The 26,733-nt window shown below is 37.2% G+C and overlaps 1 protein-coding gene across 8 annotated transcripts in view; it reads left to right on the plus strand.

Annotated features, from left to right (window-relative positions):
• SLC4A4 (solute carrier family 4 member 4) overlaps window positions 1-26,733 on the plus strand; it is a 401,810-nt gene that overhangs the window by 259,389 nt on the left and 115,688 nt on the right. For all 8 annotated transcript variants that reach the window (XM_074228425.1, XM_074228424.1, XM_074228430.1 and 5 more), the window contains one exon: window positions 17,921-18,078. In XM_074228425.1, the coding sequence (XP_074084526.1) occupies window positions 17,921-18,078 (158 nt within the window). The remainder of the gene's footprint in view (window positions 1-17,920; window positions 18,079-26,733) is intronic.

Raw genomic sequence — 26,733 nt, forward strand, 5'->3', positions numbered from 1 at the left:
AATGGGGAATAACATGGAAATCCCTCAAGCTTAAAACAGAGGTCATTCACTGCATACTGTTTGATTTATTAAGCAGTCTTGGAGGTCAGACTATCAAGTCAACAGGAAAGAGACCTCCAAGTGAATTATAAAGATCTAAAGTGACTGAATGCTCTTAAAATTCAGGAACAAGATGGAAAGGCTGATCTGAGCTTAAAACAAACAAAAACTTTTAGAGAGAGAGCAAGACGAAAAGAGTTTCTCTCTCACATACTCCTTACTGAACTCAACATGAAGTTTAAGAAATAAAGCCAATTTAATCAGCAGCTTATTGGTGGTGTTGGGAGGAATCTGCAAAAACTTGACAAGGAGACATTGTGGAGGCTCTGGGTGAAGAAATACAAGGATCTTATTGTCAGATTAACCTCTAGAGAAAGCTCGTACACACATACGCATACACACACCATAGAAATAATGAGAAAATGTCTTTTTCTTTAGGGAAAAAAAAGTGTTTTCTTCTTCAGTTCTGAAATCCACATATATCTAACCTCCTAAAGATGCATATTTTCATATACAAAGCAGAATATAAAAAAAGAATTTTTTTGTGCAAATGAATTTCTGTGTTACTTTCAGAATTGTCCTGTTTGTCTTTATTTCCTTCTGAACTTCTTTCTTTTCTGAATAACAAAAAAGCTTCAATGACCTCTTTGTTTTTTGCAACACTATCACTAACTGCATTCTGTCCCTCTGTCCCCCTGTCTCTTCCGCTCTTCCTACTTGCCTTCCTCTTTCCCTCTCTCCCTCTCCTTTACTTTATCCCCTTTCCTGTCTCCCTCCTTCTCTCCAACCCTGCCTCCTTCCCAACTCCCCATCTCTGTTTCTCTGTCTCTCCAACTGTATCTCTCTTTGTCTCTGTGTCTGTCTTTCTTCCTTCCCCCTTCCCAACCTCTCCCCTTCTCTGATTCTCTGTCTCTTATCTTTGTCTCTGTATCTCCTTCTGTCTCTGTATCTGTCTCTCCCCCAACCGTTTGTCTCTCTTCTCCTCTTTCCTTCCTCCATCCCAAATCCCTCTCCTCTTTCTCGCTCTCTTTTTTCTCTCTCTGTTTTTCTCTCTCTGTTTCTCTCTCTGTTTCTGTCTCTCCTCCCCTCCTTTCTCTTTCCCAGCCCCCCCCCATCTTTCTGATTTCTTTCTTTTTTTTTTTTTTTTTTACAATGTAAGGACTTCTTATGGTGTAAGCCTTTTGATCAGTATATAGTATAAACATAGGCAGAAACCAAGCATGCGGGACTTGGTTTAATGGTGTGATTGGGATACTGTTTATATCTCCATGTCTTTGAGGAGGCCCCAGTTTGAAGTGTTTGCAAAGGAATGTCTTGGCCCAGAGAAGTGACAGCATCCCCCAAAAGGGACAGGGCTCTAGCTCAGTTTTCATTCATGTCCCTTCCTCCTCCAGGGCCTCCTCCCCTGGTCCAGAAGTAACAAAACACACACATTTAGGTGTCCTTCACGTTATTTTTCCCTACTCTGATTAGTCAGTCATTATAAGGGACTCATGCTGGGCCAGATTCCTCAAAGGAGTGTGTCTTCTCATCATCTTGATTCTTGGTAGGCATTATATAAATTCTAGCTATTATTTTTATTATATAAGTAAAAATACACATAATACACACTGATATCAGTGCATGTCTTTACACAAATACACACATACACACATGCATGCATATTTACATACATCCATGCATGCACATATGCAGGTAGGTGGCCCAGGGGATAGAGTGGTGAGCTTGGAGTCAGGACAACTCAAATTCAAATCTGACCTCAGATACTTATCAGCTTAGTAGACTTGGGCAAGTCACTTAACCTTATTTGCCTCAATTTCCTCATCTGTAAAATGAACTGGAGAAAGAAATGGCAAACGTCACTCCAGTATCTTTGCCAAGAAAAACCCCAAAATGGGGTTAAGTGACTTGCCCAAGGTCACACAGCTAGACAGTATCAGATTTGAACTCAGAAAGATGGGTCTTCCTGATTCTGGGCCTGGTGGCCTGTCCACCATGGTACCATCTAGATGCCCCATATACATATTTTTGTGTATCCCTAGACTGAGTTCTTGAAGGAAAAGTGATCCAAGCCTAGAAAAAAGGGACCCTTCCTCTCTCTCTGGGATGAGGGACCCCCCCCCACTCTTTAAACTTGCTCCCATTAAGACTTCTCCTAAGAAGGTCATGCGTTTAAAACTGGATATGATTGAACACCAACAGCTACATATACTTTTATACTCATACATGATTAAATATACATACATATTTCTTAGCTTAGTTGATGTGGTCATCTGATGCTGTAACAGATGACAAGGAGCTGATGGGGTAACCAGGTGTTAACCCTTGATCCCTTTCATGAGTATCTTTCTCAAAGTGACTTTAACAGCTGGAAGGACCCCCCACCCCCACCCCATCCTCCCTAGGTCAAGAGCCAGTTTCTTTCCCAATTGCTGGGCCTCTCATAGAATGAACTCTTCAACTTCAACTTCTGACCTGCTGGCTATCTCTAGGGCTTCTATATTTATAATGAAATATTTAAAGCCCCCAGAGATATGGCCAATGTTTAACCCATCCAATAAGCTCATTTTGATATGCAAAAAATTCATAGGACTACATAAAATGTTATGTTTACTTGTATACAATTTGATACAAACATTTTTATCTTCATTTACCATGCCCTGGGCAGGAGTATGGATCTTAAAGTTCTCTCACCCGTGTGAGCCAATAATGACTGGCTCACTAGTCACTCCTTTGGGCTAATTTTGCTCCCTAATACTAGGACTGGAGTTCAATCAGTTCCATTGAAAGAACCTGATTAGTGGTAACTTTGGGTTTCCAATTATACTCAAGAAGTCTCAAGAATGTTTCAAGGAAGTGCTGACCTGGTTTAGTATTTGCATTTTTAGAAATCTGTAGGGAATATTGAGCAGAGAGGATCTATGGAAACTGGCTCATTGGAAGAACAGCAAACTTCTGTAATCTCTGGGACTTCTTGGTCTATAAAAATGGATATTATTAGTGATCACATTCCTCTTGAAGGACAGAACAAGACAAGAAAACAAGAATTTATCAAGTGCTTACTAATTGCCATGCTGAGAGCATAGATACAAGGGAAAAGAAAGATAGCCCCTGTTTTCAGGGAGCTTCCATTCTAACAGACAAAAATAACTCATAAAAGGAATCAGAAAAGCAGAGTTTTCCCAAGGAGAAATGGTGGAGAAACTTATCTGGAGATTCAGGAATGGAATTCAGGAAGAATGGACTAAAAATGTTTGTATTGGGACTTTGCTAAAAATGGAAGTTCTGGGAAGAGCTAACTAATCAGAGGAAGGGACTCCAGAAGTAGACTGATCTTTCAAGGTGAGAAAGCTGCTAAAGCATGATGGGGATAAAATAGTCCAGAGAGTCAGGAAGGTATAAAGAGATGAGAACGAGAGGAAAAGGTTTTAGTAGAGCAATAAAGATTTTTTTTAGTTCAAAAAAAATTTCTTCCACTTAGAAGACAGATATGTTAGGTTTCAGGGATAGAAACAAACTTCAAAAATCAGTAAAAATGTGAAATTAAAAGTGGTTAGGGAACAGTAAGTTAAACCAAGGAAGGTGATGGTATGTTATTTTTATCTTAAAGAGAATGATAGAAAACTACAAGTTGGTGGCTTGAGAAGTTGGTTTTTTGAAGTGGTTGTTTTGCCCTGGTTTTCATTGTTGCTAGTTTTAAATCCTTTGGGAAATAAGGTCATAATAGTCCTAAGGTTGCTTTGGTATTATTTCTGTCATGTTATTTTTGCCTTTTTTTTTTAACTTTTTGTTGGCAGTCAACAACTTCTGCTGAATTTAATTTATTATGTGTACAGAATTACTTTCTAAAAGTACATGGTTCAGAAAAAAGGTAGCAATCTGGCTTTGGAGAGGCTGAATTCTGCCTATTCTCTCATCAGGGCACTGGCCTAGGTACCATGGGGGGATACAAAGACATCTGTGACTGACCACTCTACTAAAGGAATTTAAAATCTGAACTTGCTAGTCCTGTGACCATTTTTCTCTCTCTGCTTCTGACCTTTTTACTGCACTTTACAGTCATTAATGACCCTCTAATGGGCAAATCCAATGACCTTTTCTCAGCACTCATCCTTCTTGACTTTTTTGTAGCCTTCAGCACTGTTACCCACACTCTTCTCCTAAATACTCTTTCCTCTTTGCAATGATGTTTCTCTCTCTCTTGGTCCTCCCATCTATCTGGCTGTTCTCTCCATTTCTTTTTCTGAATCACTAACCTAATTATGGTTATCTGCCAAGATTTTTGTCTTCTCTTGAATCTCCCAACTTTCTTTCTTGGTGACCTCATCAGTTTTTATGGTTTTAGTCATCATCTTTATGCAGATCATTTTCAGATTTGTAGCTGATCCTGTTTTCTCTCTCTGGAGGACCAGTCCCATATCACCAACAATCTAGAGAGATATCAAAGTAGGGCCCTGGAGAGAGCAATGAATATGGATTCATGAAGACCTTCAGATCCACTCTCAGACACTTAATAGCTGTGTGGCAGTGGCCAGATAACTTGCCTGCTGCCTGCTTCCGTTTCCTCAGCTGTAAAACAGGGATGATAATAACAACTACCTTCTAAGGTTGTTATGAGGATCAAATAAGATAATATCAATCAATAATAAGAGAAAGGGCTTAGCATAACCCTTGATATATAGTATTCACATAATTAAATACTTCTTTTCTTCTTTCCTATTGGACATTACCAGTAGGGTGCTCCATAGGCATCTCAATTCACACCTTACATGTCCTCCCAAACATCCTTCATCCTAACTTTCCTCTCTCAATTGAGGACGCCACCATCTTTGTGGATACCCAAGTTTAGAACCTTGGATATCCCTGGCATCTCATACCATATATTCAGTTGCTTGACAAATTTTATTGATTCTGTCTCTTCAACATCTCTCTCATTTATGATCTTTTTTCTATTCAAGTCACCACCAGTTAGTTCAGTCCTTAAACATTTCTCATCTAAACTTCTAATTGGTCTCCTTACCTCAAGAGCATCTCTCCAACCCATTTCCCACCTGGGTTGTCAAAGTAATAACACCATAGCAAAGTATGTCACTTTCCTATCAAGAAGCTCTAGTGACTCCCAATTACCCTGAGACAAAATAGTTATCATTTAACACCTTTCACAATATGAGTCTAGTCCACCTTTCCAAACTCCTTATACATTACTCCCCCTTTGTAATTTAACAGTTTAGTCAAACTGGTATGGTTGCTGCTACATACACCAAATAGTCCCTACTTATCTTTTATGATTTCCTAACTCTATCTGCTAGTGCACCCCAAACCCAATTACTTTTTATTTGCTTTGGATTTTTTCAAATAAAATTCTTGTATGTAGGTTTTCTAATTTTTAGCAGACTGTAAGCTTTCTGAGGGCAAGAACTGCTTGTTTGTTTCCTTGTTTTTTGTCTATATATCCTCAGTTCCTAAGATATTATTCGACATACTATAGTCATATAAAAAATGCTTATCATTGAGTCAAATTTGGGTCTTTTGTTTGTCCAGATCCACAGCTACCAAGACCCCATTCTACATAAATGTGAGAAGAGAACCAAAAATTATAGGGTGACTAGCAAAGAGTTCAGCCACTGTGCCAGACCCTGTAGATAACCCCCCCCTCCAATAAAATGAACAGTCTTTCCTTCAAGGAGCTTACATTCTATTAGGCAAAAGAAAACATGCTTCCATAATGCATGTATAATATAATTGTATTATGCAACTCATATTATACAATTCTATAATACAATATGTAATATAATTTATATAAAATATTAAATACAAGGAATTTTTGAGGGGAGAGGCATAATCAATTTGAGTGAGGGATAAGGAAAAGCTTCTTGTAGAAGGTAGCATTTTAACTGAGCTTTGAAGGGAACTAAAGAATCTTTAGGCAAAGGTTAGGAGGCATTGCATTCCAAGGGGATGACAATCTTTATAATCAGAGAGATGGAACATGGAATGTTTGGTGTGAGAAACAGCAGGACCCACTTTGGCCAGATCAAGGAGTACATAAAGGCAAGTCATATAAAATTAGCCCAGAGAAGCAGGTTGGGGTCTGGCTTAAATGTCAAACAGTAATTTGTATTTAATTCTTAAGATAATAGGGAACCAACAGACTATTCTGAACAGACCTATGCCTGGGCTTTTGTGGAAGAGATTTTTGCTTCATTAGGTAGGAATTTGGATTAAATTATCAAAAAGGCCTCCTCCAACCCTAAAAGTCCACAGATGATATGTGGTAGCCAAATGGCCTGTGTAATGATATTAAAGGAATTCAGAAGAGACTTCACTTTTTTCTTTAAAGTTTTAAAAAAATTATTCTGAACTTAATAAACATCAAATAAAACAAATATTTTCATTTAGATGATAGAACAGGAGGATTGCATATAAAGCTCTGTATCTCAATTTACATTTTACTCTTCTTTAATTTCTACTGACATCACTTATGTTCTCTTCTTTCCCCTTTAAAAGACCCTTTCAATCATCTCATTTATGGAGAATTCACTTTGGACTGGGTTGTTTCTTAGTTTAAAAAAAGTAACTCAATCAATAACCTATCAACATCAAAGGGGTATCTCTCTGAGCAACTTTTATGGATTTTTCAGTTGAATTTTAATCTCTCTCAGGAGACTGTGAGCTCCTTAAAGGCAGGGACTATCTTTGGCTTCTTTTAATCCCCTGTCTGCCACACTGTAGGCCCCTAATAAATGTTTGTTGATTGACTGACAGCTATCTCTTTTTCATTATTCTCTCATTCAACTTTGACACATGTGACCCAGAATCCTCAGGCAAAATATATGTGTGTCTCTATACACACATATACACACATATAAATATGGGTATAGATGTAGACACACATACACACACATATATATATGTATATATAAATGTATATATACATATATATGGATATATGTATCTGTATGTTCATACACATGTAGTTCTATATATAATTTGCTAAGCAAGTTATTGTGTTGTGTGACTATAATGATACCAGTGAAACCCAAGTTCAGGGCTCTTGTGAGACTTGGGTCCTGAAAAGGGCTCATTTGCTAGCCACCATTTGGAAGTCGGGAGAGGATGTATTTACCTTACCTATCCTTCTGGTTTGAGGTGTTTTATTCAACATTCTCTCATTTGGATCTGAGCAATTAAAGTCTTCACCCAAATGATGATCTTGAGAGGGATGGTGACATGGTGTTTTTATAGGATAGATTGTTTGGTCTTCATGGTAAGTGTGATAATTGAAAGTCCTTTTGCTTCTGACACTCAACATGGTTCTTTCTTCTTTCTATCCCCATTTGAGATTTTAATTAGCTCCTTTAATAATGCTGCCCTTTGGGGCAAATTACATTTACAACAAATTCAATGTTTACTAAAAACTTACTCTGAGGCTGCACTGTCCTAAGAGGGAGAAACAAGGTGTAGATAAGACCCAGTCCTTGAGCTTGGGATGTTGGTTATCTAACAGGGAGAGATGACTTTCGATCTGAGAATGAGCTGGTCTGGTCTGAGCTGATCTCAATTTTGTCCCAAATTTCTCTGTTCTCCCAAATTAACTCATTTACATTGTATAGATTTTGAATACATTTTCCATGGCATGCATTGCTGCTCCTTCTGGAGAACAGAAACTTCATTTCAGTCTCCAAAACTTAGTCCATTGTATAAACTGAATAGATTTTTGTTTGCTTATTTGTTGGATCTAATGATTGAACTTGTCTGGAAGACCCTAGAAAAACCATTTGACCTCATCAACACATAGTTTTCTCATCTTTTTGAGAAATATTTGACTATGGTCATCTCTAACCATCTTTTATGTATGAAAAATTTGATGTTGTAAATTATGTGGTGCAGTGGGACGCCTCATTGACAAGGTTCGAACTCTGGCACTTTCTAGTTGTACAACCTCAGGCAAGGCTCTTAATTTCTCTGAGTTTCAGTTTAAAGTATCTATCTATGATAGATATGATGTAGTTCCCATAGAATTTTATCCTCAGGATGTCTGGTGTCCCTAGAGGAGTTTTCCTATTTTCTTTTGGAGCTTTTAGGTTTATTACCTTCTTCTCCTCTCCCTTTTGTTATAAGTAAAACCTTTCTATTCCAAGTGTGTGTGTATATTTTTGTGTTGTATGTATTTGTGTGTTGTATGTATTTATGTGTGGGTGGTTGATACAAAAATTTTGAACTTCATTTTGTACTTTCTAGTCCAAGGTCATTTTCTTTGGTATACTTGGGAACTGTGATTTCTGGAGTGAAGGGCCAAAGGAGCTGGTAAATGAGGACATCGTATCAGATGAAGTATTTATGAGTCTGTAGCTTTGCTCCTGAAATCATGTAGAGTCCTGGGAGATGCCACCAGAAAGTATAGGCAGATTTTGCTTGGTATCAGGAAAGAGACTTGCTAATAAGTATAATTGTCACACAGTAGATGGAGCTGCTCTCAGTGGTGGTGGGCTCTTCCTTATAGAAGGTCTTCATGGAGAGGCTAGATGCCACTTATTGGGTAGATTTGTTTTAATGAGGAATTCCTTTGAGATTTGGTTTGGGGGGCAGCTAGGTGGCGCAGTGGATAGAGCACTGGCCCCAGAGTCAGGAGGACCTGAGTTCAAGTCTTGCCTGAGACACTTAATAATTGCCTAGCTGTGTGACTTTGGGCAAATCACTTAACCCCATTGCCTTGCAAAAAAAAGAAAAGGAAAAAAAAAGAGATTTGGTTTGGATTCTACCCCCTTTTCTTTCCAGCTCTGAAATTTGGTGAGGTGTTAACTCAATTTCCAGCACCCATTTGCCTTCACAAACCCCTTAGCCTTGGTATATATTTTTTTTTAATTTGATTTTTCACTAGCTGCCCCATCTGGGATGTGTACAGACAAGAATGAACACAATACATTTCCTCTTAGGCTGTAATTTTCTCTTGTAGTCATTGATTTCAAGATGTTACTTTTTTTTCTTGTTTTGGTTTGTGTTGTCTGATCTCTCCTTTTAAAAGCAGCAAGGTATTGTGGGGATAGAAAGATTATTAAGGGTCTACAATGTGCTAGGTAGTTAAAGATACTGTGTGCTAAGAGTTAAGCATTAAAAAAGAAGCAATACATCGTTTAGGGACTTGAATTTTCTGGAACAACCAAATATTTCCCACTTGTAGGTAATCCTTGGGATAGTAAAGGTTAGGATGTTAGAAAGAAAGCAGTTTACATTTTATTTTCTTAGTGAAAGCCCATTTCATAAAAGAAGAAATGTCATTTTAAGGGAATGAAAAATTCAATGGTGAAATTAACATAAATTATGGCTCAGTCATTGAATGACTCCATTTTTCTTCCTTTGCTGTACACAAATGGATGTTACCTATACTTCTTCCATATGTTCATCTAGAGAATAATTTATATTTAAACAAAACTTATTAGAGACCCTATACAGCAAAAGATTTTATTACATAAGTATAGTACTGGGATTACTAGAAGACTGGAGTAAGGAAATACTGCAGAAATAGTAAGTTTAAGTTTTCAAAAGCATTTGATAGTTTCTCCTTGTAGATCAGATAGAGAAACATAGTCTGAATGAAAGAAAAATGAAGTCTCCAGAGCTAATAAAAAACTGAATTGAGTATTTGTTAATTGGATGAATGTGATGTCCTCTTTCAACTATTTTATTGATCACTTGAAATCCAATTGGTAGCTGACATGGAGCTAAGAGACATTACTAATATGTTGGTGGTAGATTCAGGATTCTAGGAAAAATAAATGACTGTGCCTTATCTACAGCATCATTTCCATTCTGGACTCCACAGTTTTAGAGGGACATTGATCAATTGACATATTTAGAGATGGCAATTGGAACAGTAAGGAAACTTGAATCCATACCATAAGGAATGATAGAGAAACTGGAAAATCTTGTCTGCAGAAGACTTAAAGAAGCAAATTAGCAATCTACAGCTATTTGAAGGATTATTTTATGAATAGAGTGTTAAAAAATAGAAAGAATGTTGGATTTATAGTAAGGGATCCAAGTTCAAATGCCTTGGACCTTTATTACTTGTGTGACCTCAGACAAGTTCCTTAATATCTCTAAACTTTAGTTTCTTCATTTGTAAAATGAGAAAATTGGATTCAATGGATCTAGTCTATGATCTTATTTTCATAAGAATATTCAACTTATTATAAGCTACTTCAGAGGATAGAATGCCACTGGTAGAAGGTACAAGGAATCAGATTTCAGTTCATTCCAAGCATAAACTTTTTAATAATTAAGAACATCCAATAAAATAGATTTCCTTATGAGGCAATAATTTCTCTACAATTGAAAGTATGTAATAATGTCTAGACAAACATTTGTCAAGTAACCTGGAGAATAGATTCTTGTGCTGGGAGGGATTCAAACATTGTCACACCAAAGAGAATTGTTGTCCTTGTATCATCTGAGTTTTTGTGATCTGGATTGTGTGTAGTTCGTTAGTATCTGGATATACGAAATCCTCCTGCACTCTGTCTCTTTTATTTATAAAGTTCCGTTTTGTAAATGACTTTCCCTTGCCAATCTTTCCAAGGTGGCATTAAAAACTAAACTGTATAATTGTCATCTGGCCAGAATTTGACTCATCCTTGAAACAGGTTAAAAAAAATCTTTCAGCCACAAACATCTTTATGACTGACAACATTTTTATTGATTTATTTCTTCTTTACTAACCACGAGTTGTTAGTTTTTTTTTTTTAGGTTTTTTTGCAAGGCAGATGGAGGTAAGTGGCTTGCCCAAGGCCACACAGCTAGGTAATTATTAAGTGTCTGAGACAGAATTTGAACCCAGGTACTCCTGACTCTAGGGCCAGTGCTCTAGCCATTGCGCCACCTAGCCACCCTGAGAGTCCTTAGTTCTTAAGAGCTTAATATGAATTAGGAATAGCCAGCAGAACGTCAACAATGGAAACAAATGAAGGCATATTGTGGTTTCATGTATTAAATAACTTGTTATGCTTTATGCATTCTTTTAAGGTACCCCAACACAGATGAATTGAAGTAAAGGCATGGACCTTTAGTAGTCTCCCTGTTGTGTTTTATCAGTATCAACTTTTCAGAAGTCACTGTGGAATAAATAAGTATAAAAACAAAATAGCTGAAATAGTGTCACTGAACTAAAAGTGTCCTGGGTACACCGCCTAAAGTGTGTGTGTGTGTGTGGGGGGCAAGGATGTGTCCCAGTAAAAGGTACTCAAGGGAAACTGGAAAACTCAGACTCAAAGGTCCTTTACTACTTTGTTTTTAAAAATTTTTATTTTTATTTTGAGTTTCAAGTCTTCTTTTCCCCTTTCCCCCCTCCCCACTGAGAAACACATATAGCATCATGTAAAACATATTAGTCATGTATTGAAAAATAAATGCAAGAAAAATAAGAGAGAAAATTTGGTCAGCTTTAAAGTTCTCTCTCTAGAAGTGGATAGTATTTTTTTTAATCAAGAGAATCAAATGATGAGATGATATTAAAGTCCTTTGTTTCAGTGAAGAATTATCCTTAGATTGAACTGGAAAAGAAGAAAATCCCAAATGAGCTCACAACCGAGCAATAATCCCAATCTCATCACCCTCTTTACTGATGCTTATTATTTGAAGGGACAACTTTAATATTTTAATTCTGTGATCTCAGTGATCAAATAATAATAAATAGCTAGCATTATATAGTGCCTCAAAGTTGGCAGAGCACTTCAAATTTTTTTAAATCCTCACAACAATCTAGGGAAATTGGTGCAATTATTATTCCCACTGTACAGACAAGGAAATTAAGAAAGGATCACATAGCTTTAAGTATCTGAGACTGGATTTGAACTCATATTTTTCTGACTCTAGTATTTTATCCATTCATTCATTTACTCCACTCATCTTGTGTGATTCTTTTTCATTCATTTTCCTAGATCCTTCTCCCCACCCCAGTTGGGATTCACTCAGCATGTTGGTGGAGGGGGTCTTTCTCTAAATATTTTGATGACATGAATATCAATGAATTTCATGGAATGCCCCATAGATTCTCCCTTATTCTTACTACATGACTGGCCCACCTAGTACAAACAGAAACATGAGTTTGTACCCAAAAGATTAAAAACTCACAGATTTCAGTTTAGAGCTAAAAGGGACTTTGGACTTCACTGAGTCTAACCTCTTCATTTTATAGATGTGGAAACTGGGATTTAGGGAGGTTCTAATCATTTACTTAAATGAAAAATTAATCTGAAATGCATAAGAAAACTTAAGAATGTGGTTGGTTATTGCTTTTTGAACTAGGTCAGAATTTGAAATTTCTTCCTATTTAGAAAATCCAGATGAATGAATTGTATTAATACTGTATTTGGCATAATATCCTTTGCAAATGTGCTACTTTGCTGAGTTATTTACATTCATGGTGATAAGATGACTATATTTGGAAGTGGAGATTAGAAAGACAATTTTTAGGCTTCTAGGGAATGCTTTTCATTTTGAAATTGTATTTCTTATGGAGTAAATTCAAATTGAAAATTGTTCAATATGAATAGTAATAGAAACTCTCAGCATCCTTCCTTGGCTAAAATGGGTTCTTATCATTTTTTTACACTGGGCTTCTTTAATCTCATTCATACCCCAAGGAATTCAGCAGAACCTTATGGCTTCATAAATGTAAAGTACCAAAGACATAATAGATGATTAAATAGACCAACTGCGTACTCTGCAGGCCTGGTATAAAACCACTTTCCTTTCTACTCAATTTTCACCAGTTTCCAAGTCTCATTTTAGTCTCTAGTCAAATGTCTTATGTGGACAATGAAAGTGGTCTTCACCCTCACAACTTCATGGATAACCTCAACCACAGCAAGAGAACACTTTTAAAAGCATACTTGAAAACTAGTCATGATTGTGGTCCTCATTTTCCATTTTACAAAAAATGAGAGCCCATTAAGGAATTACATTATTAACAGAAAATTTTGGCAACTAGTTATTTTATTTTCAGTCTGGCCCTAGAAAACCAATCTATACTTGTTTAACCACAGAAAATAAATGACATATTTCTTTCCTTGTCTCTTTCCTTCCTTTCTTCATTCTTTCTTTCCCTTCTTCCCTCCTTGCTTTAGCTTTACTCTTGCCCTCCTTCCCTCCTTGCTTTACTCCTTCCTTCCTTTTTACCTCCTTCTTCCCTCCATCCTTCCCTCCTTCTTTCCCTCCCTCCTTCCGTCCTTCTCTCCCTCCCTCCTTCCGACCTTCTCTCCCTCCCTCCTTTCCTTCCTTCCTTCCTTCCTTCCTTCCTTCCTTCCTTCCTTCCTTCCTTCCTTCCTTCCTTCCTTCCTTCCTTCCTCCCTCCCTCCCTCCCTTCCTTCCTACCTCTGAGTGGTAATCCTTGGTCTTCCATGCTGGAACATCTTTAGGACAAGAGAAAGGTAGAAAAGGGATTAGGGACTGTGCCTTAATGATATTTCCTGGCAAACATGGACCATTCTTCCTAGTCTTGGACTCTTTTTCATCTAGGAAGAAGCCTGTAAACTCCAGAGAATAATATTATTTAAGACAGAAAATAAAGTGCATATTATTACAAAAGAAATAATTTTTTCCATTCTCTACATGCTTCTTTTTATCAGTTCTTCTTTGGATGAACATGGGCTTTGTGTGGTTAATTTGGATTTTTGTAATAGTCAAAAATTACTTAGTCATTCAAAGTTGCTCTTAAAACATTATTGTTGTTACTGTAAATAATAAGATGTAAATAGTTATCAAAATATTTAATAAGTTCATGTAATCCTCTGAATCTAACCTCCAATATATGTGGATCCCCCTCTACTGGGTTAAGGAGGTAGATTTCCTATTAACTTTTTCCCTTTTCTATTCTATTCTATGCTTAAAAAAATGATAACTTTCCCTTAGAATATTATGCTGCATCTCAACGCTTCTTTCTAATTCTTGGTTTTCTCACCAACAAACCATGCTCTTCTCTCCCCTTCACTCATTTCTAGTTATATGAGATGCATAGATACCATCATAGACTTATCTTCTGCTGCAGAAGGAAGTAAGTGCTTAGCAACAAGATTATTAACTGCCCACAAGACCTATAAAAATTATAAGCCTTTTCAGTGAGTTTAGCAAATAAGTAAGACATAGGACAGGGCAGCTAGATGTTGTAGTGTATAGATTATTGGACCTGGAGTCAAGAAGACTCATCTTTTTGAGTTCAAATCTGATCTCAGACCCTTACTAGCTATGTAACTCTGGGTAAGTCACTCACCCTTGTTTGCCTCAGTTTCCTCTTCTGTAAAATGAGATAGAAAAGGAAATGAGAAACCATTCCAAGCCCAAATGGGCTTGACTGAAATAGAACTGAAAAAAAAAACTCAACAAAAGAAGATATAGGACATTGAATTCAGCCATCAGGGCAGGGTGAATCCTACATCGATTGCATGAAAGAGAGACATGCTTTATGCTTAAAGAGAACAGGAATCGATTGAGATTAGGGATGTGCTGGTTAAGTGTTTAACAATCAGCTAGCTTAAAAAATATGCACAATAGCCTTTAAAGTTTAATCTGCTCCATCCCCCAACATTTTCCCATTATCTTCTTAAATCTAGGCAATCAATCAAATAATAAATCTATAAAGACCTATAAAGATTCTGTACCTATTTGATGAGTTTGGTGAATGAGTCAGATTGTAATCTGTATTCAGGATGAAATTAGTAAGGAGATAGGCAAGGGAGAGAAACAAGCAAATGAGAAGAAGACAGAAGAATAGTTAAAATACCAAGTTATTAAGTTGGGAAAAAAAATGTATATTCAGATAAAGTTATAGAGCACTGAGAAGCTAGCAAGGCCAGAATGGAGAGAACAAGAAGGATTGGATCTGGGTTCAAAGACTCCAGGTTCAAATGTCAGCTCTGCCATTTTCTAATTCTGTGCCTTTGGGCAAAATCATTTGAACACTGTGGGTCTCAGTTTCCTCATCTCTAAAAGGAAAGAGTTGTATAAAATGAGATCCAAGACAAGACTACCTTCTCTATCTCTAAAGTTAGGATTCTATAACCTGAAGATTCTGGAGAGATATCTGGAGAGAATGAAGCAATAAATTTGAAAACAAGGCAATTGAAGATATAAATTATGGGACAATGATGAACGTTTATTTTCAAGTTCATTTTTTATTTTTTATTTATTTGGGGGGTCAATGACATTTTATTTTTCTCCTTAAAAATTATTTTATTTTCAATTTATGGAAAAAATACAAGCATTTGAATAGCATAATATGATAAAAGTGATTGCACATTGAACTGTAAACATTATATACAAATTACTATTCTTTTTAAATTTATAATAAAGTTATTGTGTAAATTTAAAAGAAATTCCTTTTTTTCTTCTCTCTTTTTTTTAAAAGGTAGGGTTAGGACATTAAATATTCATAGGATCTCTTTCTAATGAAGCGGTTACAAATGACAAACGATGAATGTACCTGATTCTGTGATGATTTATTATTGAAAATTAAGAAGCTAGCCCTGCAATTATTTTCCCCATTATGAATAGGCAGTTATAATGTTAACTTAGTGACTTGGGATATGAAGGGTAGGATTTCCATACATGACTAATGACTGGAGAATAATAGAGTCTGGGCCTGCTGATTCTTGAGGTGAAGCGGGGGCTCAATGATGAGGATGGTGTTGTAAACATGATTCTTCTTCACATGACTATAATCATAAGTCATTGAATACAACCATCAGGGATTAATAAGAGAGTGTTGTTATGAACGTGTGAAAGATAGTCTTGCTATGGTGTCTCCATGCTAAAAGAGAATAGGAATAGACTAAGATCAGAGATGTGCTGGGGATTGTTTTATAACTGGTTCTCTGGTGGGGGGGGAATGCACATTTATAAGTTTAATATGACTTTTATCCCTCATTTTTCTATCACTTTCCGAAGTTTAGATTGTCAAGTACAGCAGTGGATAGAGCACTGGTCTTGGAGTCAGGAAGACCCAAGTTCAAATTTGACACTTACTAGCTGTATGACCTTGGGCAAGTCACTTAACCCTGATTGCCTTGCATCCAGGGCCATCTTTAGTTGTCCTGATTCATATCTGGCCAGATGACTCTGGAGGAAAAAAGTGAGGCTGGTGATTTAGCACAGCAGCAGCCCTTCTTTCAAATTCAATTCTCATGCTTGTCATGGCATCACTTCCCTGATGTCATGGTCTTCTTCAACATGAAGGACAAAACATTAGACAGTCAATCAAACAGTAAATCAAGAACTGATTTAAATAGCCTTTGCTATTTATAACTATAGTGATACCTTAACAATCTCAAGAACTAGTAGGAGCTGATTCTACCACTTTCTTCCTAACACTGGCATTGGAAATTTTATTAGTTGGGTCTTTGTCTTAAAAAGAGTAACCAAATCTTTCAAAATCAATCCTTATTTCAATATGACTATTACCATGTACAATGTTATCCTGACTGTACTTATATCACTTCATCAGTAAATGTAAATCTCAGACTTGTCAGAAAGCATTGTGCTCATCATTTCTTATGTATAGGCTTTTTGTGTCAAACAGGAAAAGGACTACAGTAAACCCTCAGTGAAGGGAAACATACAAATCGCATTCTCCTTCTCTGTATATTGGGGATGGGATTTCATCTGTAGAAAACCTAAACCAGCAGATGGGTCCTTTCAGCTGGATTGAATTAATTTTCTCTGTAGTAACAAAAACACAATAACAGCATCAAAACTGTCAAATTATGATTTAAAACTTTAACAGCTTAAAACCACCCTAAGACTTTTGGGACACCTGTATGTATTGCTTCAAAAAAAATTGCATGTATTTTTAACATTCATTTTTTAAAAAATTGAGTTCTAGAGGAAACTAGGTGGTGCAATGGATAGAGCACTGGCCCTGGAGTCAGGAGTACCTGAGTTCAAATGCGGCCTCAGACACTTAATAATTACCTAGTTATGTGGTCTTGGGCAAGCCACATAACCCCATTGCCTTGCAAAAACAAACAAACAAAAAAAATTGATGAGTTCTAAAGTCTCTCCCTCCTTCTGATCCCTTCCCCACCCATTAAGAAGTCAAGCATATATCAATTAAACATGGGAAGTCATGTGAAGTATAGTCTCAATATTAGTAAACTTGCAAAAAAAATCAATAAAGGCAAGACACATGAAGTTAAAAATATACTTCAGTCTTCATTCATAGTTTATCAGGAGAAGGTAGAATTTTTCATCATGAGTCCTTTGAAATTATCTTGGGTCTTTGTCTTAAAAAGAGTAACCAAATATTTCAAAATCAATCCATATTTCAATATGACTATTACCATGTACAATGTTATCCTGGTTGTATTTATATAACTTTTCATCAGTAAATGTAAATCTTCTCAGACTTGTCAGAAAGCATTGTATCCATCCAGTAGATACTCTATATGTATATAGATATTTTATAGAGAATGATGGATAGATAGAAAGATAGTGTCATTTGATACTTATCGCCCTATGAGACAGGTACTCTTAATATTTCATTTTACAGATGAGGAAACTGAAGCCAAAAGAGAGTAAATGACTTGCCTAGAGTCATATAGCTAGAGATGATCTAAGGCAAGATTCAAGCTCAATTCTTCCTGGCCTTCTATCCACATTGAAACCTAGATTTCTCCCCAAAACAAACAAATTAACATAAATATACATAAATAAAAAGAAAGATAAAATGAGATGAAATGGATAGAATAGACATGATAGGACAGGATAGACTGGCTAGGCTCCGATAAGATAAGAAAGTCCCAGGGACTGCCTGCCTCCCCTTTGGGCTGTATCTCATCTTGTTCTCCTCCCTGGAGCTATGACCTATGCTTTCTGGCTTTCCCCCATACAGCTGAAGAACAAGTTCATGAAGAAGCTTCCCCGTGATGCAGAGGCCTCCAACGTCTTGGTCGGGGAGGTGGACTTCCTGGAGAGCCCTTTCATTGCCTTTGTTCGATTACAGCAGGCCGTCATGCTGGGAGCCCTGACCGAGGTTCCAGTGCCCACACGGTAAGAGATGGTCCCTGTTCACCTGGAATCCCCCAAATGAATGAATGAATAAGTAAATAAGTCAGCAAATAAATCAATAAAAAAGGTTATTGCTTGAATCATGGAGCATGTTTTGGACTTCTGGGTCCTCTACATAGGGCAGGGATGGACATAGGGTCTGAAATAAGGGATGACCAAAACCAGTTGGAGTGGTTGGCCTCCTAACCAGCAGGAGAGCCTCTAAAGGCTTTCAATTTTACCTCTGATGCTTCATGAGAACAAAACCAAACCAAAGCATGGAAAGACATATAAATTATGTTCACCCATTAGTTCTAGAGCCAAATAAATGAAATGAGATTCTCAGCCTCAGGGAACTTATTTTATAGAGGGCTGTGATGTAAGGGCTCCTAATTATGATATACATGCTGTTGAGAGAAGCTTGGTGGTATCGTGGATAGAGAGCCAGACTTGGGCCTAGCAAGCCCTTGGTTCAGGTCCTGTTTCTGATGCATATTGACTGCCCAACCCTGGACCCACAGAATATTACAGAGAAGGGGCTGGTCCACATTGTCCAGGGAGTGTCCTCATCCAAGAATTCCCTACGAAATCCAGTCCAATGGAAACCTAAAGTAGAGTTGAGCACTTTCACAGTAGTGTAAAGGCAGTTTTCCCAAGAAGAGCTTGTATTCTGGATTTTTATCTTGAATATCACATACTTGAAGAAATCTTTTGTGGGTATGGAGAAGTCCTCCTCTGATACAGCACACAATTCCTCCCCCCACCCCACCCCGGATCACAGGGAAGTATTTTTGTTGCTTTAGAATATCCAAAGAAAAAGAAAAATTGAAATATGTGTTTTAGAAAAACAACTGTTTGATTTACCAATATCATGGAAGCTACATGTGCTAGAGTAGAATAATCTCTCAGCCAGTCTTTTTTTCTCTCATCAGTGATTGTTCACTATTCTGGTAAGCATGGCTGAAGGTGCTATCCTAGTAAGGGTCAACAGCAGCAATCCAGGTGGTTTAAGAGGGTGAGCCAAAAAAATCCAAGAACACATCATTCATTTAACAAAGAGCTATTTCTAGACCATTCTGTGCCTTGCATGATCATGTTTTTTCCAGGAAATGGTATTATCTATTGGCTGTCCTCTGATTGAGCTTGAGCTATAATCATTGAATTGGGGGGGCCTCATTAGCTGACTTTCCTGAGCAATGCAGGGCCATCTGTAATAACTGCATCCTGCAAAATCCAATAAAAGAAATCCCATAAGGCCTGGAGGGGTTATCGTGATGGACTGTCTCAGCCCTCAGCCATTCGTTTTATTTAATTTATTTTTCTTCCTGACCATCATTATACACAGATAAAGATGAAGCAGTCCCTCCTAGGGAGAATTAGAGGAAATGGTATAGGGGTAGGAGAGGAAGAAGGAGAAAAGAGGGATCAGGAAGTTTCAGATAAAGAGATAAGGAGAAGGAGTATTTGTGGAAGGGCAATTGATTTTTTGTAGTACTTTTTTTTAGGAATTTAGATATGTATTCTAGTTCCCTTGGCCTGTAATCCAGAGAGAATGAGTGTCCCCACTTAGGTCAGCAGAAGAGGAGGAATTTAAGAGTTTTGTTGCCCTTCCTTACTCTCCTTTGTGTGAATAACCTAGAGGTTCTCCCCTCCTCCACTTATCTACTCTCTCTGTCCCCATCTTCCATCTGCCACATTTGGGCTTCTGTACAGAACATGAACCAGGGCTTAAAAAGTCATTAGAATAATAATAATCATTCTTATGATTGCTATTATTATCAGAGCTAACACTTGAATGATCTCATTTGCTACCCCACCCCAATTGCTAGTGTCTTCCCTTCTAAATTCCCTTACATTTAATAATTTAATAAAATTATATATAGATAGAATATATGCACACATATATTATACATATAGTATAATTTTATATATATAGATACAATGTGTGTGTGTGTGTGTGTGTGTGTGTGTGTGTGTGTATTCTAAGGTAATATATTGATAAAGGGCAGCTAGGGTGGCCCCATGGATAGAGTGCCTGGCCTGGAGTCAGAAATTCACTTCTTCCTACTTCAAATCTGGCTTCAGGCACTTATTAGTCGGATAACCCTGAGCAAGTCACCATTTGCGTCAATTTCCCCATCTGTAAAATGAACTAGAGATTGGGCAGCTAGATCACTACAGTGGATAGAACACCGATCTGGGAGTCAGGGGGACCCAAGTTCAAATCTGGCCTCTGACACTTAATACTTACTTAGCTGTGTGACCTTGGGCAAGTCATTTGACCTCATTGCCTTGCAACCCTCCCCCCCCCCACTCAAATGAGCTAGGGAAGTAAATAACAAACCACTCCAGTATCTTTGCCTAGAAAACCCCAACGAGGTCATGAAGAGTCTGAAACAACCAAAAGGACTCAAGAACAGCAAAAATGTTCAATTTAACACAGAAGTTAGAAAATTGCCCCACCAAAAAACTCTCATCTCCACCTTGATCTCCAGCTAGGCATTCTACCTTTCTTTGTTCTTTCTGTGTATCACCCCTCCTCTTTTCTGGCTTTACTTTCTTCCTTTAATTAATCTATAAGTTAATTAATTACACTTTAGGTTTGAATCTCTCTTTTTTTTTTCTGTATAGAGCAGAGTTTATAACCTTTTAAATGTCTTGGGATCACCTAGTGAAACAGTGACACCTTCTCAGAAGATATCTTTTAAATAAATGAATTAGGAATACCGAGTTTTAGGGAGAATTTAATGAAAACAAAAATGCCATTTTTCTCATTCAAATTCATGGATTCCCTGAAATCTATTTGCATTTTTGGAGTTAAGCAAATAAACAAACAAACAAATCAAAACAACCTTTGATTTAGATCAATAGGGGATCTCATTGGTCATCTTATCTACCCTGCTAAGGCACAGAAAATGAATTCTTTTCTAGGAGAGGTGCCAGACTATAGAAAGCCTTGAATTCCAGACTGAATTTTTAGGCAATAAGAACCCATCGAAGGGTAGATCATCTGGCATGATATGAAGGGCAGATTGGAAGTGGGAGAGTCTGATCTCTGAGAGCTGTTTCAGAATTTGCTGCAATAATTCTGAAGGGGCAATGAGAATAAGGAAGGAGGAGGAGTATGAGACACTAGAGAATTTGGTCTGATCTCTTGCTAACTGATCACTTGTGAGAATTGAAGGAGAGTATAGAGTCAAAGATAACAGTCTGGTTGACAAGAGAATGGTGATACCATTCAAGAATAAGTAAGAAGGAGACATCAGTTTAAAGGGAAAGATAAATTCTGTTTGTGGAAATATTGACTAGTTGAAAGTATTGTCAATTATCCACCTAATGGAGGAGAAGGGTATTTCAGACCTGAGATATGTGTATATGTAGAGGATAGAGAAAGTCCTTAGCTAGCTCCTTCGGTAATTGTTGAACCACGAGGGGAAGGAAATAGACATATTAAAATACCTATTATATGCTAGACATTGTACTAAGTTCTTTACAATTATTGTTCCATTGGATCCTCACAACAATTCTGGGAGGTAGGTACTATAGATACTATTATTATCCTTATTTTACATTTGTAGAAACTGAGACAGACAGAGGTTAAGTGAAATGCCCAGGATCACAAAGTTAAGTGTTTGAGGGAAAATTTGAACTCAGGTCTCCTGACTTTCCTCCTACCTAGCTGCCTATGTGAAATGATGATGATGATTATAGTAATGGTAATGATGGTACTGCTACTGATGATGGTAGCAGTGGTGGTGGTAGTGATGATGATGATGGTGGTGGTGGTGATGATGATGGTAGTGGTACTGATGATGGTGGCAAGAGTAGTGGTAGTTATGATGATGAGGAGGAGGAGCAGGTAGAAGAAGATGGAAAGAAAAAAAACAATATTTGGGGAGTAAGTTAAATGGAGTAAAGGAATGCTCTTCCTTTACAACAACAAATTTTTCTGATGTTATTTGAACCTCTTGTCCCATAGGTTCTCTATAAGCATGGGGCAATGTGTGTGTGTGTGGTATAGATTGAGGTTGAGGGGTTAACTGTATCCTGGGCTAATGAGCTATAGAGGTAAAACTTTGAAACTTGCTTGAGGGAGAAGGTCTCCTGGCAGAGGCTTCTTGAAAACAAAATTGCAGGCTCTAAAATCTCCTAGGTGAAGCTTATTTCTGGTTGTAAATAAATAAGAAAAAGAGGCCAGTAACAAAAGCAATCCTTTTTTTATCCATACACAGTTATCATCTTGGGTTGTGTCCTTCTGGCTCCACAAAGTTGATGTTTACTCTTAAATTGCTAACAAAGAGGAAGCTTCTGGTTAAAAATAAGATTTGCCCATTGACATGAAACAGTTTGGATCCTGAAACATGACTGGTGCATGATCAAAGCAGAGTTTGGCAGGATATATTGTATTGTAAAAGTTATAACTGCTCTTCCTCCTTCTAGGGTTATGAGGTGTGAAAGTTTTCTCTGAGCAGAGGGGACTTGTACTCAGTTGCCCAATCCTATTAGCTTTCTCTGGTTCTCTTTTGTTCCCTTTTTATTCTCAATTTGGAGCAGATTGAAGAAGATTCAGCTGCTATAGAGATGGGTATTCCAACTTTATGGACAGCAACACTTCTCTTTCATATTCAATTCAATAAACATTTAGATAGAGTGTTGAGCCCAGAGTCAGGAAGGTTCACTTCTTGACTTCAAATCCGGCCTCAGACATTTACTAGTTGTGTGACCCTGGACAAGTGACTTTACTTTGTTTACCTCAGTTTCCTCATCTGTAAAATGAGCCAGAGAAGGAAGTGGCAAGCCACTCCAGTATCTTTGCCAAGAAAACGCCAAATGAGATTTTCAGTCGGACATGGATAAAAAATGAATAAACAATGATAAAGTGTCTGGTATAAACCAGACACTGTGCTTAACTCTGAGGAGACCCAAAGAAGTAAAAAAAGAATCCCTGCCCTCAAGGAGCTTACATCTAATGGGGAAGAAAACATGCATACAAACACATAAAAAGCAAGCCATGTATCTCGGATACTACACCACAGTGTTACTCACAGTAGCTATCGATCATCTCCAATTTATCCAGTACTCTCTCTGAGTAGATACACACACAGAACAATTACTGTGAGCCAGGCAGGCATGAGGTTAAGTGCTTTCACTTATTATCCCATTTGATCTTCACGACAACCCCGATAGGTATGTGCTGTCCTTTTTTATAGATGAGGAAACTGAGGCAGACAAAGCTTAAGTGATTTGCTTAGAGTAAGACCACTAGTCAATATCTGATACTAGATTAGAATTCAGATTTTCTTGACTCAAGACCTAGGTTTTTCTCCCCTGTACCATTTGCATATGTTTGTTCAAATATTTCCAAACATGCTTGACACCATTGACTGTAATCATGGTCAGGGCCCAAGGACTTATTTAGGATATTGGGATATTGGAAATACAGCATATTATTTTTATATATATGCATATGTATAAATATAGACATACATACACATATACACAGATAATATAGAATTATATATAATATAATGAAATAATTTATATTATATTATTATCCCATATATCTTATTTATATGTGTATAATGTATATGTTTATATATATATATATATATATCCATATACATATTGAGAGAGAGAGAGATTTTCATAGGCCAGAGATTGATCTTTATCTTTCTTGAATCACTACTAGTACCTAGTGGACACTTAATAATTGCTTGTTGACAGATCGACAAACCTATTGCCTCATGTAGCCACCCGAAAACAATTGCTCTTGCATTGGCAATATTGATCGGAACTTGAATGAATATAATTTTATAAAGATGAGGTGTTCACCCTGCAGAATTCAGCACAAAGGATACATTAAAATAATAACATCTCCCATCTAAATACCATTTTAAAGTTTTCAAAATGTTTTTGAGATCCATATGTAGTAAGGTTCTATTGTGGGTGAATTTCATATTTTATTTATTATGGAATAGGGAGTTATATCTGGACCCATTAACAGGATATGAACTGGCAGATAAGAAGAAATCCATTTACAAAATGCATTAGGGAAAATATCAGGTGCTAGGTATGTTTCCATTGCTGTGCCACATCTGGCCCCTTTGTCCCTCTGCCCCAGGTAACTTTCTTCTCCCCCCCCTCCAAGGTGACAGCTGGCACTTGGTGTTAGCTCACAACCCTTATAGCAGTAGAGTGGGCTTGGAAAAAAGAGACCAACCCTGTAGGTTATTTCTTAGTATGATTCTTCCATTTCTTAAGTAGTTATAAATATTATATTTGTAAATTATTTGAATCAATGCCCACTCACATCAGGAAAAATAAATTGATCTGATTATCAGGAGAAGCATTCTAGGTTTAATTTAGCTTTAGTGTTAGATGTGCTAAAATTCGATTAAAATAATGACTTCCTTTGTTCATGAGCAAGCTTTTCCTCCTGCTAGCTGCTATTGTCATTTCAACAGTGATAATACTAGAAAGTGAGTCTGTGACTTCACTGGAAAATTAGATTTTAAGTTCATACATAGGAGATGACTTTTTATAGCTTGCCTATTCTCAGTGGACTCAGCTTTTAAAGTATCCCATCTTGTTAATTTTTTTCTCTTTTGGGTAGATCTGAATGTTGATTTAGAATGATAATTTTGATTAAATTTAACTTCTCTTAAGAAACATAGAGGTTCTTAATCTTTGTGTGGTCATGAGCCCCTTTTGACAGTCTGGTGAAGCCCATGGACTTCTCTCTTTTAAATGTGTGACATAGAAAGCTAGCTATTATAAAGTAGATATAAAAATAAGAAAAATATAATAACAATTACTAACTTTAATAACTTCTTTAAAGTTTGCTGAGCACTTTACCAATACTATCTCATTTGTTCCTCACAACAACCCTGGGTGATAGCTGATATTATTCTTATTTTAGACTAAGTGACTCACCCAAGGTCACACAGCTAGTAAGTGTCTGAGGCCGAATTTGAATTCTGGTTCCTGACTCTAATTCAAGTGTTCTAGCCACTGGACCACTGAGTTTCTCCTGAATGCTAGAATGAGAACTCTTTTCCTAAGAGTCGTGGTTCAGTTTTTCCGTTCCCCTCCCCAACATTCACTTGCACTGCTCTTATGGGCACAGGGAACCTTAGGAAACCAGTATTTTCTCTTTTTTCCTGATTTCTTTTCTCTATGAATCTAGTTAGAAGTCAAGCCTGGCATGGGGTAGACAGATATTCCAGTTATGTTCTGATGTCAGGAATGGGGCCACCATTATTTTATTTATTTATTTTTCTATTTATTTATTTGTTTGTTTGTTTGTTTATTTATTTATTTATTTGCAAGGCAATGGGGTTAAGTGGCTTGCCCAAGGCCACACAGCTAGGTAATTAAGTGTCTGAGGCTGGATTTGAATTCAGGTACTCTTGACTCCAGGGCTGGTGCTCTATCTACTGCACCACCTAGCCACCCCAAGGCCACCATTATTGAAAGACAATTCCCTAGTTGTTGGATTGGTGTCTTAGAATCCTAGTTATATGCCTCATTCTCTTAATCTGGTCCCCTTTATGCTTTGATGTCAGATCACAATGGTCAACTCAGCCTTTCTACTGGCTCATGTCGAATAGTTTCTCATGCTTAAAAAGAAGGGGAAGTGATTTGTATTAGAACAATGTTTTTGCCTCTGAAGAGCTCACAGACAGAACAGTTCTTTATGTATGTCCATGACTTTGGGCTCCTCAAAGGATCTTAGTCTACATTATAGAGTCTGAACCTCATTGCAGGGGTTATCAGAAAGGTAAGTTAAGGTAGCTATTATTAAACAGTTATAGAAAAGGTCACCAGACTGAGTTCTGTGATTTTAGCAGTCAGATTTGTGAGGCTCAAAGAAAAATACATGTTGCAGTACTTTAAATCAATAAAACATGATGAGATCCATGAAATACACACCATTGACAACTCTTGGCTTCCTTTAGGGTTTTCTTGGCAGAGATACTGGAGTGTTTGCCATTTCCTCTTTGAACTCATTTTACAGGTGAGAAGAGTGAGGCCAACAGAGTTAAGTGATTTGCCCAGGATTAAATAGTTACTAAGAGTGTGAGGTCGGATTTAAACTCAGAAGATGAGAATTTTTGATTCCAGTTGTGGCATTCTATTCACATTGTAACTAGCTGCTCTTCAAATATATAATATTTTCTATTTCTATTAGGAAAAAATAGAATAATGTATCCTGGGAAACTGAGTCAGGGAGTTATCCAATCTCCCCTTTGGTGTTGTTACTTCTTATCCAATATTCTTTTCCAGTTATAGGAATCAGGGCTGGAAGAGATTTTCTCACATTTTAGAGATGAGAAGATTGAATTCTAAGGAAGCAAAAGATCTTGCCCAATGGTAGGCATAGAGTGAGTAGTAGAATTAGGATTTAAATCCAGGCCTATGATTTCACATCCTTTGATTGGTTCACCATCTATTTAATGCTGCCACAGCTAGATATTTGCTAAAGATTTCAATTGACACAAGGCAGGAAGACATCTCAACGTATCCAACAAATGAAATCATTAGCTTTTCACCCATGCTAGATATGTTTAACCTCAATTTCTTTTTGTGTGTAGGTAAGTATCAAGTGTCTAAGACTGAATTTGGACTCAGGGCTTCCTGACTACAGGACTGGTGCTC

Source organism: Macrotis lagotis, chromosome 3 (assembly GCF_037893015.1).
Source record: "Macrotis lagotis isolate mMagLag1 chromosome 3, bilby.v1.9.chrom.fasta, whole genome shotgun sequence".
NCBI lineage: Eukaryota > Metazoa > Chordata > Mammalia > Peramelemorphia > Peramelidae > Macrotis > Macrotis lagotis.